This window comes from Prinia subflava, chromosome 7, assembly GCF_021018805.1.
Source record: "Prinia subflava isolate CZ2003 ecotype Zambia chromosome 7, Cam_Psub_1.2, whole genome shotgun sequence".
NCBI classification, from domain to species: Eukaryota; Metazoa; Chordata; class Aves; order Passeriformes; family Cisticolidae; genus Prinia; species Prinia subflava.
Window position 1 is genome coordinate 26,937,413 of NC_086253.1, and position 12,211 is coordinate 26,949,623.

Genomic DNA, 12,211 nt, shown 5'->3' on the forward strand with positions numbered 1-12,211 from the left:
TTTAGGAGCAGAGTTCAGCAGAGCAGTGCAGCAGACAGGAGGCCGGGTCCCGGGAGAGCAGGAGCGTGCAGCTTCCACCAGGGGGAAGTGTCCAGCAGCAGAAAAGCAGGAAGAACATCCCAGTAGCAGGGAACACCCTGCTGCTGCTGGGCCACCATCAACATACCGGGACAGATACAAAAGCAATTTTTAGCACGAAGCTGTCTCTCTCCCCATCTAAAAGAGCCTTGCCATCCTTTGTTTTGGGTTACTCTTCGTCCTCTGCAAGACTCACAGTGGATATGAAGTAATATAGTCATGACATCTGGATTTTCTTACTGCAATAGTAATGTTTCCTCTTTAATATGAACATTCCAGAAAGGAAAATTACTCTGATTTATGGCATAAATTTCCAGCTCATTCAAGAATAACACTGTCCCAAATTACCTTCTCATTATAAGCTTCTAAAAACGTATGCATGCAAGAAAGAGTTGTGTTTTTTTTCCTAATTAATATCTACAGCTGACGTAAAGGAAATATTTTTTAAAAGATTGAAAATACCAAAAAGATCCAAGAACCATACTGTTTTAAAAAAACCAAAACACCAATATCCTTCAGATGCTTGTTCCCTGATTAAAAAAAATGAAAAATCAACGACTCAAAAGAAGCTTATTTCCCAGATTAAAGGGAGATTTTAATCTCCTCTTCAATTTTAATTCTTGTTGCCCTTTTCTTTGCCATACACACACAAAAAAATCTTTCATTTGACATTGACATCATACATGTGACTGTTCAAAGAATATTGCGGTGTGCGTTATACAGAGATCACTGGAACTGCTGTTCCATCAGTTCCCAGGAAAGGGGCCAGGTGAAAACAACTCTAAACTGTCTCCCCTCCCCTGGGCAACAAAGCACTGTGAGTAGGAGTGGGAAGGACATAGTACCAAAGCAAGCACAAATGGAGATCCTGTGTTCAATAGTCCTGACACCTTAACTCCCCTTGTACTCACCTGCACCGTTAGTTGCCACCCCAGAGATCAGAACACCTAGGATTTTTCTGCCTTCAGTATGCAACCTTGTATTCCAAGAAACTCCCTGTTTTACTGGTTTAGAAAACAAGTTCCTTGGACAAGGACTACAAGAGGAATCTGAGGCAGAAAGGAATGAAGTGACCTGAGATCATGCTGCAAGCTGAAAGCAGAACCAGGACTGGAACACTAGACTCCTCACCTCATGGCCTTCCTTTACCTTTGGGTTGTCCAAATCCCACCAGTACCAGAGGAGCACTGAATCATCACATAACTCCCAAATGCAAAGATGCAGCTGGAGCGGGGCTTTCTCCTCCATCCAAATTATAGCATTTGTAAAAAGTACTGATCAGTCCAAAATGTGAATAACAACTTCAGAATGATTGGGAGAAGAAGTATTTTCAACTGCCACTAACACAAGACATCAAAATCATTATCATTCCATCTCCAAGAATGTCCTAATTTTTAACCCACTCCCCCAGCACACCTACCTTTCCACTCTTTATACAAGACCTAAAGAAAGATGTTTGTGGGTGCTGTGAGTCAAACATCTGGCCTGCATAAAAATGCTTTCTGCATCACACCCATCAACATGGTCACTTCATTCTCGTTATTTCTCCCCCCAGTCCATATACAGATGATTTAGTGGCTCCACCTACTCTGTCAAAAGTGCCAAGACAGCTCAGCTATATTGGTTACTGAATTGCTTTAGGCATAGCAGACCAAACATGAACTGTGTTACATTAAACTGTGTTACATTATTTCATCTTAATGGAAAAATGCTTGTTGTAAGACTCCAACGGTTCTTTGTAGATTGCATTAAATACATATATATTTTAAATAAAAATCTGGACTTTTAAAAAGATTTTAACATCATATTGAATTCTAAGAAGCCTGCAAACTTCAAACATGGGAGAAAGGAAGCAAGAGTGGAAAAATAAGCTAGAAACCTCTATTTAGTGAGTTCTTGCAATGTGCATAAGCAAACTAAATACTCAATCTATTCAGCAAAATAGGAGAGCATATCAAAAGTGTTCCTGGCTAATAAAAAAGCATATTGAAGAAGAGTAAACATAGATATTCCTTCAGTTGCCCACAATGTCACATAAATCTTTACTTCTCACACATCACAGGCCTGTAACCAGGACTCAGGCATCTGAACCCTCATTTGGGATTTTAGGGAGCCATGGGGGCTTCATGCACCTCAGCTCCAAGCTCACAAGAGGCAGAAAAGATAAACCTCCATCAAAAGAAACTAATTACTGACAGCAAGATGCCTCAACATGCAAAAAAAACCATCTCAAAAACACAAGATGAGTGCTTTGAGAAACAGTGTGGCCAAAATATTATCAAATGTACAAGATGGTTGCTCACAAACACACAGAGCTTGATGTTTATCCAAACAGACAACACCTACAAGCATGCTTAAAATCAGAAGCTGAAATTTGGAAAATTCCTCCAAAACCACTGTATAGGTTATCAAATACAAGGACCAGCAAGAGAACTGTCATCAATTTTTTCAAATCACCCCTACCACTAAGCTTTCACTACAATTTCACTTCTATTATGCATCATTTGTTTGAAAGAACAGAGTGGCTACTACTTTTCTGCATCAGATACCAGCAGTTCTGATCAAGAGTGGATGTCTTTAGCTAGATACCTATGAACTGTTTCCATTCTGTTATGTACATCCATCTCTATATAAAAATGAATAAAATATTTTGGCACAATTCTGAAAGAGCGTAACTATCATCATCCACACTGGAACAGCAACATGTCAGTGACTACAGTAGGGAAAACAATTACTCTGTGAGATTTTTGAGGCCAATAAGACTAAAAAAAAAATCAAGAATTGTAGAATAGTTTGGGGCTTTTTTTAAAGAAATTCCCTTCCTCACAAAGAGAGCACCTTCAAAGTACAGTGACTCAAGCAGCATATGGCATTTACATTTTCATCTAAATCTTTAAAGAAGCCCATTATTTCCTTATAATAGAGAAAAGAACCCTGCTTTATTTCACCACACCAACTATAAATTATTCATTAATTCTGTTTGCTACCTCTGTAACTGAGCCCAGATGTTTCTGCTGGAGTGGCATGCCATTAGAAGTTAAATATAGCAAGCTGTATGACAAGACCAGACTCTCTCTCCCCCCTCACTACAGCACACTCAAATATTACTTGAGAGAAAACAATGAAAACATTTAAAAAATATTCTGAATATGTGAGTCTGAAATGCCACAGTGTGATCACAAAACTTCATGTGAAAGAGCCCCCACACATTTCATTTGAGTGTAACTGAAATTGCTGGTCCTGTCTCTGGGGAAAGGACTGGCACTTTCACTCACCAGGGTAAACAGAAAATTTAGAAGCAGAGGAACACTCCTTGTCATGCATCATTTACAAATACAAATGAAGACTTAAGTTTTCAATTATAAGAAACACTTCTGAGCCAGCTACCAAGGGCAATAACCAAGCTGATGAGGAATTGAGAGCGTCCTAAGGAATTTCTTATGGAATTGACACAGAAACCTACTGGTGGGAATCTTTAATCCATTTCAGTGCTTCACAAAAACAATTGTTTTACACTAGCAAAGATGATTAAGGTCAGCATTTATAAGTCAACACTGACAATAGTCCTGTCAAACAGAATGGAAACTACCACCTTCAGCCACACATTCAGCCACTATTATGGTTTCAAGCACTCTTCATCAGCTGTCTTAAGCTAGTTTGGAAGTGCCTATTTTAAACTAGGAACTATTCCTGATCAACATATAGTTGGAGAAGTGAAAAACAGGTTGAACATCACAGTGTCACTTGGAGTTTGGAGACTCTTCTAAGACCCACATTTCTTCTTCAGTTGTGAACAGTGACAACAAGAGAGATTTTCAAAGGTTATCTTGTCCCCTTGCTGTGCTACAAGGCAAGATTAAGACTGTTCAAAATATTTGCCTGATCTGGTCCTAAAAATTTCCAGTGTAACAGATTCTGCACCATGAGTTTGCAGTGGGAGGGTATTTTGGAGAAGCTGTTACAGACCAGTGTGTTAATGGCTCCACTGGTACCCAGTATCAGCTGCTGTCATCCAGCTTTGCTACACTTGCATTTTGTACCCAAATCCTGCTGTTCTTTAACCAGCTGTGTCTATATGAGACACTGCAAAATATGTTAAGACTAACTACTGTTAACAGAGGGCACCTTCCCATTAGCCAGCAAACAGGCAAACAAACCTTGATGTATATATATATATATATATATATATACACACTACTAGCTACCTTGGAACATACTACAGCTCTGTCAGCTGTTACTAAAAATATGAATACATGACTGAAGTCATAATTTAGCCATGGGAAGGCATACCAACACTACCTTTAGTCTCCTCATTATCAACAATGTGAGAAATAACAGAGTGGTAGCACAGGTCAACAATCTCAGGGCAGTAAATATCTATTTTTTTTCCTAGTCCACACTCAAAGAATTTTCTTTATTTCTGTTAGCTAGTCAAGATTAGTGCAAAAAGCTAGCACAAAGTTCTACTATGGACAATGACCTCTTCATTTTGCTGTGTAGACAGATCTTTAAGGACATCTCACTTCTACTTCAGGAATCAGCAGGAAAGCAGACAGCAAAAAGCAAACCAGAACAAATTTTATCTAAGTTAGTCACCCTGGCAGCAAGTTACAACTGAGCCCACCTCCATGAGAAAACGTTTCCTCTCCAACTTCTATGGAAAAAGAGAGGCATGCAATGCAAAATGTAGAAACTGGACCCAGTTACAGCACGTGTGAGAGACGGAAGGTGACAAAGGATCTGGAGGCTCTGAGAAAATAAAGACCATATGTTGCTAACGGTGGAAATCTGTGAAATCTTTGTTGGGGGAAGGGAAGAAAAAAGATACAGCGCAGGTTCAAAATCACAAAACAAGTCAAAAGAGAAGAATAGAAACTATATTAAATAGCCCATCTTGAAAATCTTTCTAATATATGAGGAGAGCATTACAGTAAGAGAGACAGAACTTTTAATTTCCTTTACATTGTATTAATTTCTAGAGCACTACTGAGAAAATTTTTTCTTGTGGAGTGAAACCAGCACCTGGTACGTTTCCTTGTTCTTGCGTAACAACAGAAGCTGCAAGAAAGTTTTGGTTTAGACAACTAAATTTAGAAAGTGAAACATCAAATCTGATGCACGTTGCTTCTAAAGTTCTTAGTGACACATACATAGCTAAGTACAATTGTTTGGAGTTACTGCTTTTAGGTTGTTCTTGTTCAAGCAAAAACCAGGCCCCCATCAAGTCGTCTGCATACCTGAATTTGTGCCTTATTATCCTTCTCCACAGGTACTGTGTTTGAAAACAGCGATAAAACCTTGAATTAATAGGTACTCTAACAAAAATTCAGCATCCAGCTAACTTTATAAAGAAGCTTATGGGAAAAGGAAGTTACCATTGACACCTACCTGTTTGCATGACCTATTACTTAGGCAGAAAAAGAAACATCACAAGGAGAATTCTTGGTATTACTCCGTACAGATTTCTGCTACAATAATCTACAGCAACCCAAATCTAAAAGGTCTTGAGATTCTCCCACTTTTCGAAGACTTATCTGGCCTACTTACTTAATGTACACATACAGACTATTACATTCCAGCAGAATTATGACCAGATGGGGTTTTGCTGTAAGCCTGTCTGTTCTCTTTTGTTTTGTTTTTTTTTTTGAAAACTTGTTCTCTGTTCCTTTTTTCATAGACAACAAACATACTCAACATTAAAAAAAAAATAAAAGAAATAAGAAAAGAATGTTTACTTTGGTTGTGCTAAGCATCCAGGTGCTATAATACTGCCAGTTTCATCTGTAGTCTTCAGTGCTGTAAGTTCCACCATGTTAACCATCACATCAGTCTTGTGGCCAGGAAGTTTAGGAAGCACAGAAAGAATCTTCTCTGCAAGATTGTCACCATGATGACCAACTGCTCCTGAGGGGAAAAAAAAAAAAATAAAAAGACCCCAAAACTGTCAGGTGCATAACTAGAAAAAACAAACAAACACAAGGAATTGAAAAGAAAAGAACCACATGTTTTGGGGAGAACCCTGGTACTCCTAATATCAAAACCACATTTAGCTTTTCAAAAATATTTTTCTACAAAAGTAAAATTAATTTCTAGAATACGTAAAGTTAAAAGCACAGCATTTCAGACAGATTCATTTAAAAAATACAAATTAGACTTAGTTTTACAGCTGCTAGATAGTCACTGATCTTACACTTAGACATGAAAAACATTTTTCTTTGCCTAAGGAAGTTGTTCAATAATATTTGCAATGGTTATTGAAAAAAGTAAGCAAATATTTATATATACAATCACATGCATACTATACTTTTCTACATAAACAAATAGGGCTGTGCTTAGAAGGGATATATACAAGTTGCATAGCTAACCAGCCTAACATTAAAATAAACTATTACCAATGGCATGCCAAAATCAAGATCATCACTTTTATATAAACTGAGGACAGCTCAGGTGAAACAAATATGAAATAACTAAACCAATGCAAGTTACAAAGTGTAAAATGACAATTGACCATACTCCAAGAGAAACTCTGCACTCCAGCTGGCATGCTTTCTTCAATTTTCCTGATTTCAAACACATATGCTTTTCTTTCCATTCATGAACTCTCAACACAGGCACTACAACCAACTTAGAAAATATTAGGGCTGTGAGCCAAGTCAAAGCAGGAAAACATGACACACACTACAGGTAAAGTCAAGATTGACAGACCAGAAACTTACTGCTTTTAGGTGAGGAACAACTTAAAGGTAGTTGTAATCTGCCACTTGAGCTATGGTTCAGCCATCAACACAGGGCTGGACAGCAGTGCTGAGCTTAGATCTGTTGTCCTGCCTTTAATCATAGAAAAATGGGAAGTTTTGAAGCACCACTGAGAGGCAGGAAAAAGTTCTCTCAGGGTATGGTCCCACTCCCTCTACATCTGTCTGTGTGGCAGCTATCTGCTCTTATGCTTTTATCATCTCCAAAGACAGAGAAGACCTGTTTCAGCAGCTGAATTAGCTTCACATGCTCCATAAATCCAAACCAGGCCTCTACACCACATCCTTTGCTGAGGTCAGATTATTAAGTGCTCTTGGATAGCAGAAGCAGAAGACTGTCTCCAGCAATTCTACAGCAGCCAGGTATCCAGGCTGTAAGCCATGGTTTTCCATGGTTTGTCCACTATTCTTATTGCAAACGAAGTTGAAAAGAGAAGCAAGGATGAAAAAGGAAAAGTGAAGTCAAAGTCTATACTGGCAATGCCTTTATCCACAGAAAGCAAAGAAGGCACACATGTCCAGCATGGGGTGCTACTGCAGTGTGGACATCTGACCACTCAGCTGGTTTATTACCCATTTGTTTCACCTAAGACTGCAACAATTACAGAATGACAGCAGCTTTCTTTTCTACCATTCCCAGCCACAGTTAGACCAGTGAAGCACAGATGGGTTGTCTGGGTTGCCTTTGTGACTCCCTAAACAGTCTTGTTCTCCAAAATCCCTACATTCTTACTAGATCAGTCATGTGTAAGGCACACTGCAACACTTGCAGTTGCACAGGGAAAACCGATGGTAATGTTCTGAACCACCACCCCATTGTACTGGAAGGAACATCTCTCTCTCCACACATGCTGCGTGTGATCATTTAGCTAGATAAGACATTTGGCTAAGCTAGAAACACCTCAAATGCAAATAAACCCACATTAATTATTAACATCCCTCCTTTCTTCTTGGCATAGGGGGAAGACTCAGAGTACTGGAGCTGCTTCCATGAACAGCCAGTGCCATCTCTGTCTCTTTCCCGCAACTGTTACCTTCTTGGAGGTTTCCATTGGTCCACAGGTGCTACTGGCTTTTGCCATGCCTCATCAAATAAATCACAAAACATCCACTGCAGGTTTTGAAAGTCACTGTCACCCCGATCAACTGCATAAAGCAACCAAGCCTGAAAACATTATTAAACTTCACCAGACTAGGACAGGAAATCACAGGGAGTCACTTTTGAACTGCACTGACTTCAGAAGGGTGCATGGGACTGGATTTGATCCTCTCTACTCACCACTTCTGAGGACACTCAACAGACTGCTCAGCAGCTTCTCATGAGCAACAGTGCTCAAGGCACAGGTGATAGTTTTGAATGCTGCCAAGGTACAGACAGATTGAGCACTCGTGTGACAACAACTTATCTGACCACTGCAAAAGGGGAGTTTTCATGCTAGGCTAACATCTAGCTTTCAGGATGTAAGAACTCTAATGTATCATGCTGTCCTAATTTCACTTTTTCTTTACAATACAATTTACAAACTGAAATAGGTGACATTTGATACAAGTTGTAGCTGACAATGTGCAAAGTCAACCAACCAATTCTTTAACAGCAGCCAGGAACTCACTAACTACACCCCCTGCTTCCCCTGGGTATTTTTTACTGTAGTTTTTAGCAAATCAATGAAACAAAACGCATTGTGTGGCACTATATTCAGGTTCATATAGAGCTTTACCTCTGAAATGCACTAGATTTTTCTTCCTTCAGTTTGCATTGTATTCGGTAGCACAAGAGTCATATCCAAAGCATAGGAATAGTTCTGTGAAACTACCAACGAATTCTGGACGCATTTTCTGGTAAAAAAGGAATGGCTGCATGTAGGGATCTTAATTTCATTTATGGATACTGTGAATAGAATCTTAAAAAAATCAAATCCTGCAAGTTCTCATCCTTACTCCGTGAGCTTTGATGTTTTCTTCCAATGCTGCTCACTACAGCCCTGATGTTATCTCCAAAAAACCTTCTCCTACTGAAGTACAAGATTCCACACTTCCCAGGTTTAAGCCAGCATCAGTTATCTCTCTTCATACCTCCTCAAGAGTCTCCTTGTCAGGCAGCTCCCACATCCGGTTCTTTTTCTTGTTGTTATTTCTTCTCACTATCTGAGTGCATAAATAAATCCTTTCCCCATTCCCACCCCAGACCAACACTCTTCTCACAATTTCATTTTAAGTCTCCTTAGCCAAGTCCACTTTCCTGCAGTCCTCTGATCAATCTTCCCAACCCCAGCACAGCACTAACATAGCTGCTCTTTGGCACACTGCTGACAGCTGTGAACCCTACAGCAGTTCAGGGATACACAATGGCAAAATTATGGGAGGAAAAACAATACAGAGGAAAATTCAGAAACAGACGAGCTTCAGGGTGCAACATTGTGCCAAGTACTTGCTACACAACATGTGCTGGCAAAAAAATTATGACCTGAATTATTGACTACAAACAGAAACAGGCCCACACTCTGTGCATGCCAGCAGGAGGTATTTATGACAGGGCAAAGGCAGTCATTCCTATATCAATACACACATGTCCAGAAACACTTTCAGACATATATATATGGCTAAGGGTTACACAGAGTGTGTTTCTGCTCAGACAGATATAAAGATAAGAGTGATGAGTAGATACAGTGGATACTTCACAGCAATCCATAAGGCTGAGTCTGAAACATGCAGATTATTTCCTTCACACCTCAAGGTGACACACAGGCACAGTTGAGGTTTCTAGCAAAGGTTTGCAGCAAAATGGAAGTGCTAGAAAGAAACCTTTGGATTTCCAGCAGAGCCTTCTGCTTTACTCTTTGTTTCTATGATCCACTGGGAGACAATGATGTGCAAGTAAACATCATGGCCAAGGGGTCAAACATGCTCCCAGTGCTGCCAGATGAAGAACTGTTTGCACACCTGCTGGTTTAATACAATGATTACTCTTCAAACCACTGGCCTGCGGAACAGAACCGCACGCTGCTTATTCTGTAAGATCATGCTAAACATGAACCAAGAAGAACAGGAGAGTAACCAGCTCACTTATGCCAACTTTTCTCCTAATTTGGAAAGCAGCACCAGTTCATTGGGCAGTTAAGTATGACTTTGGGGGAACTGACCCCCAGGGACCACCACTTAACCAAACCATTTGAACTATTTCTGCACGAAAGGATGCACCTAGCACTAGGACTATTGGGACAGCATTTGGTGTCATGGAAGCAGCCTGTAAGGTATTTTTCCAAACAACTGGATAACGTGAGTAATGGATGATCTGGATGCTTGAGAGCAGTGGCTTTTAATCCAGGAAGCATGAAATGGACACTGGGACAAAAGATTACAGTATACATATCCCACATGGTAACAGTTATTCTGGAACAGAAAGGAGGACATTGGGTATCACCAGCAGAATGCTGGAACACCAAGTTTTCCTACTGGAGCTGGATGAAGTGGAACTTACAGAAACTACTGCTTTGAAGCCATATTTTTCCAAGCTTCAGAAGAAGCCCCCAGTTCTACCATGACTGCCTGGTAACCACTGAACAGGTGTATTCTAGCAGACCAGATCTCAAGAGCAATCCCACCCAGGACCCAGAACTGCAGCTATATACCGATGGGAGGAGCACGGTACAAAGTGGAATATGGATTTTTGGTAACACCAGGTCACCAAGGTTCCCACTACCCGACACCGTCCCAGTGGGGTGGATATGGGCCCCCTAGAATGACAGCCCACACCAGCTGAGGATTTCTTACCAGCGAGGTCCAACATCCTGTCCACGAAGATGACAGAGGCCTTGTTGGTGGCTGTCCTCCTCCTGTTTCTGGCTGGGGTGTAGCTTGCCAGCTCAGCGGCGACGACTCTGCTAAAGGCCCCCACAGCGAAGCTCTCCTCCCGCAGGCCCAGGGCGGTGAAGAGAGAGTCGAGGTCCCCCACCAGGGCCCGCACCGCCGCCCGCAGCTCGGCGGGCAGCGCACCGAGCCCGACCTCTGCGGAGCCGGGGCCGCCGGGGCCGGGCAGCGGCGGGAGGAGCGCTGCCAGGGCGGGCAGCAGGCAGAGCTCCGCCGAGACGGGTGCCAGGAGCGGCGGGTCCCGCAGCACCACCTCGGCGCAGCCGCCCTCGCCCATCCACCGCCGCAAGGTCTCCTCCAGCTCGGTGGCCCCGCCGCCCTCCGCCTCGTCGCCGCACACCAGCACGCAGTGCCGCACGGCGCCCCGCTCCAGCACGCCGCGCACCGCGGCCACCGCGCCGCCCCGCAGCGCCCCGCTCAGCACCAACACGACGCGGGCCGCCCCCGCCGGCACCGCCGCTTCGGCAGACAGCGCGCCGACAGCCATCGCCCCGGCCGCCAGCAGCTGGCCCGCCCCGCCGGCCCAGTGCAGCGCCTCGGCGGAGGGTGCGTCCATGAGCACGGCGGCGCGGTGCACCCGGGCCAGCGCGGGCTCCCAGGCGCGGTGGCTCAGCTGCCGCAGCACCTCCGGCACCGCCATGGCGGTGACAGCCACAACACGCCGCACGTGCCGGGCGCGCCGCCGGCGCCGCGCGATGACGTAGCGGGCACGGGTTGGCTGCGGGCGGAAGGGGCGGGGCGGCAGCTGTCCCCGGTGGGCGCTGCCGCCGCCGAGGCCGGGCTGTGGCACCGCCCCGCCCGCGGCACCGCCCCGCCCGCGGCACCGCCCCGCCCGCGGCACCGCCCCGCCCGCGGCACCGCCCCGCCCGCGGCACCGCCCCGCCCGCGGCACCGCCCCGCCCGCGGCACCCGTGACACCGCGGGCAGAGGGGAAGAGCTGCTGGCCCGCCACCTGAAACGTACAGCACCGAGAGGCGACACTCCCTTCACTGCTCCCTGCCCCACCGTTGGGTATTTCTTGAGTCAGTGTTAACAAATGCTTTGGTGAATGAGCTGGCAACACGGAGTAGTCTTGCTCAGTAAATGCGACTTTTCTCTGTACAGTTACAGACTTATGACAACCTAATTTAATTCCATTTCCCCCTTTAAAAGCCCTCGATCTCGAAATCAGTTTCAAAGCTAACGAGAAAAAAAACACCGCAAGAAGCATTGACAGTTTCTTCTCCCCAGAGAATGGATGGCTTGCAAATCTGTGTTCTACACAGTATTCACTTGGGCAACCTCCTTGGTACACAGTGAGGAAGGTGCCTTTTCTGACATGGCAGGATTAGCAGCATTAATAAAGAGATAAAATGCTTAATTAGTTCACCCTCCACCTTAACTGCTGTTCTTAGGTCTCTTACAGATTCAACTGGTTTCAGAACACTGAAAAACATGAGTAACACCAAATTCACTAGATTTCCAGTAATTAAATCAGATTCTTTCCTTTTGGTGCTGTCCTGCTAAGACAC

At 43.5% G+C, this 12,211-nt stretch overlaps 1 protein-coding gene across 1 annotated transcript in view; it reads right to left on the reverse strand.

Annotated features, from left to right (window-relative positions):
* Nucleotides 1-11,925, reverse strand: part of SCFD2 (sec1 family domain containing 2) — a 211,314-nt gene extending 199,389 nt beyond the window's left edge. Inside the window, exons 1-2 of the mRNA XM_063401933.1 lie at nucleotides 10,605-11,925; nucleotides 5,814-5,982 (exon numbers count right to left, since the gene is read on the reverse strand). Coding sequence (XP_063258003.1) covers nucleotides 5,814-5,982; nucleotides 10,605-11,910 — 1,475 coding nt within the window. The 5' untranslated portion in view covers nucleotides 11,911-11,925. The remainder of the gene's footprint in view (nucleotides 1-5,813; nucleotides 5,983-10,604) is intronic.
* Between the last annotated feature and the right edge of the window lie 286 nt (nucleotides 11,926-12,211).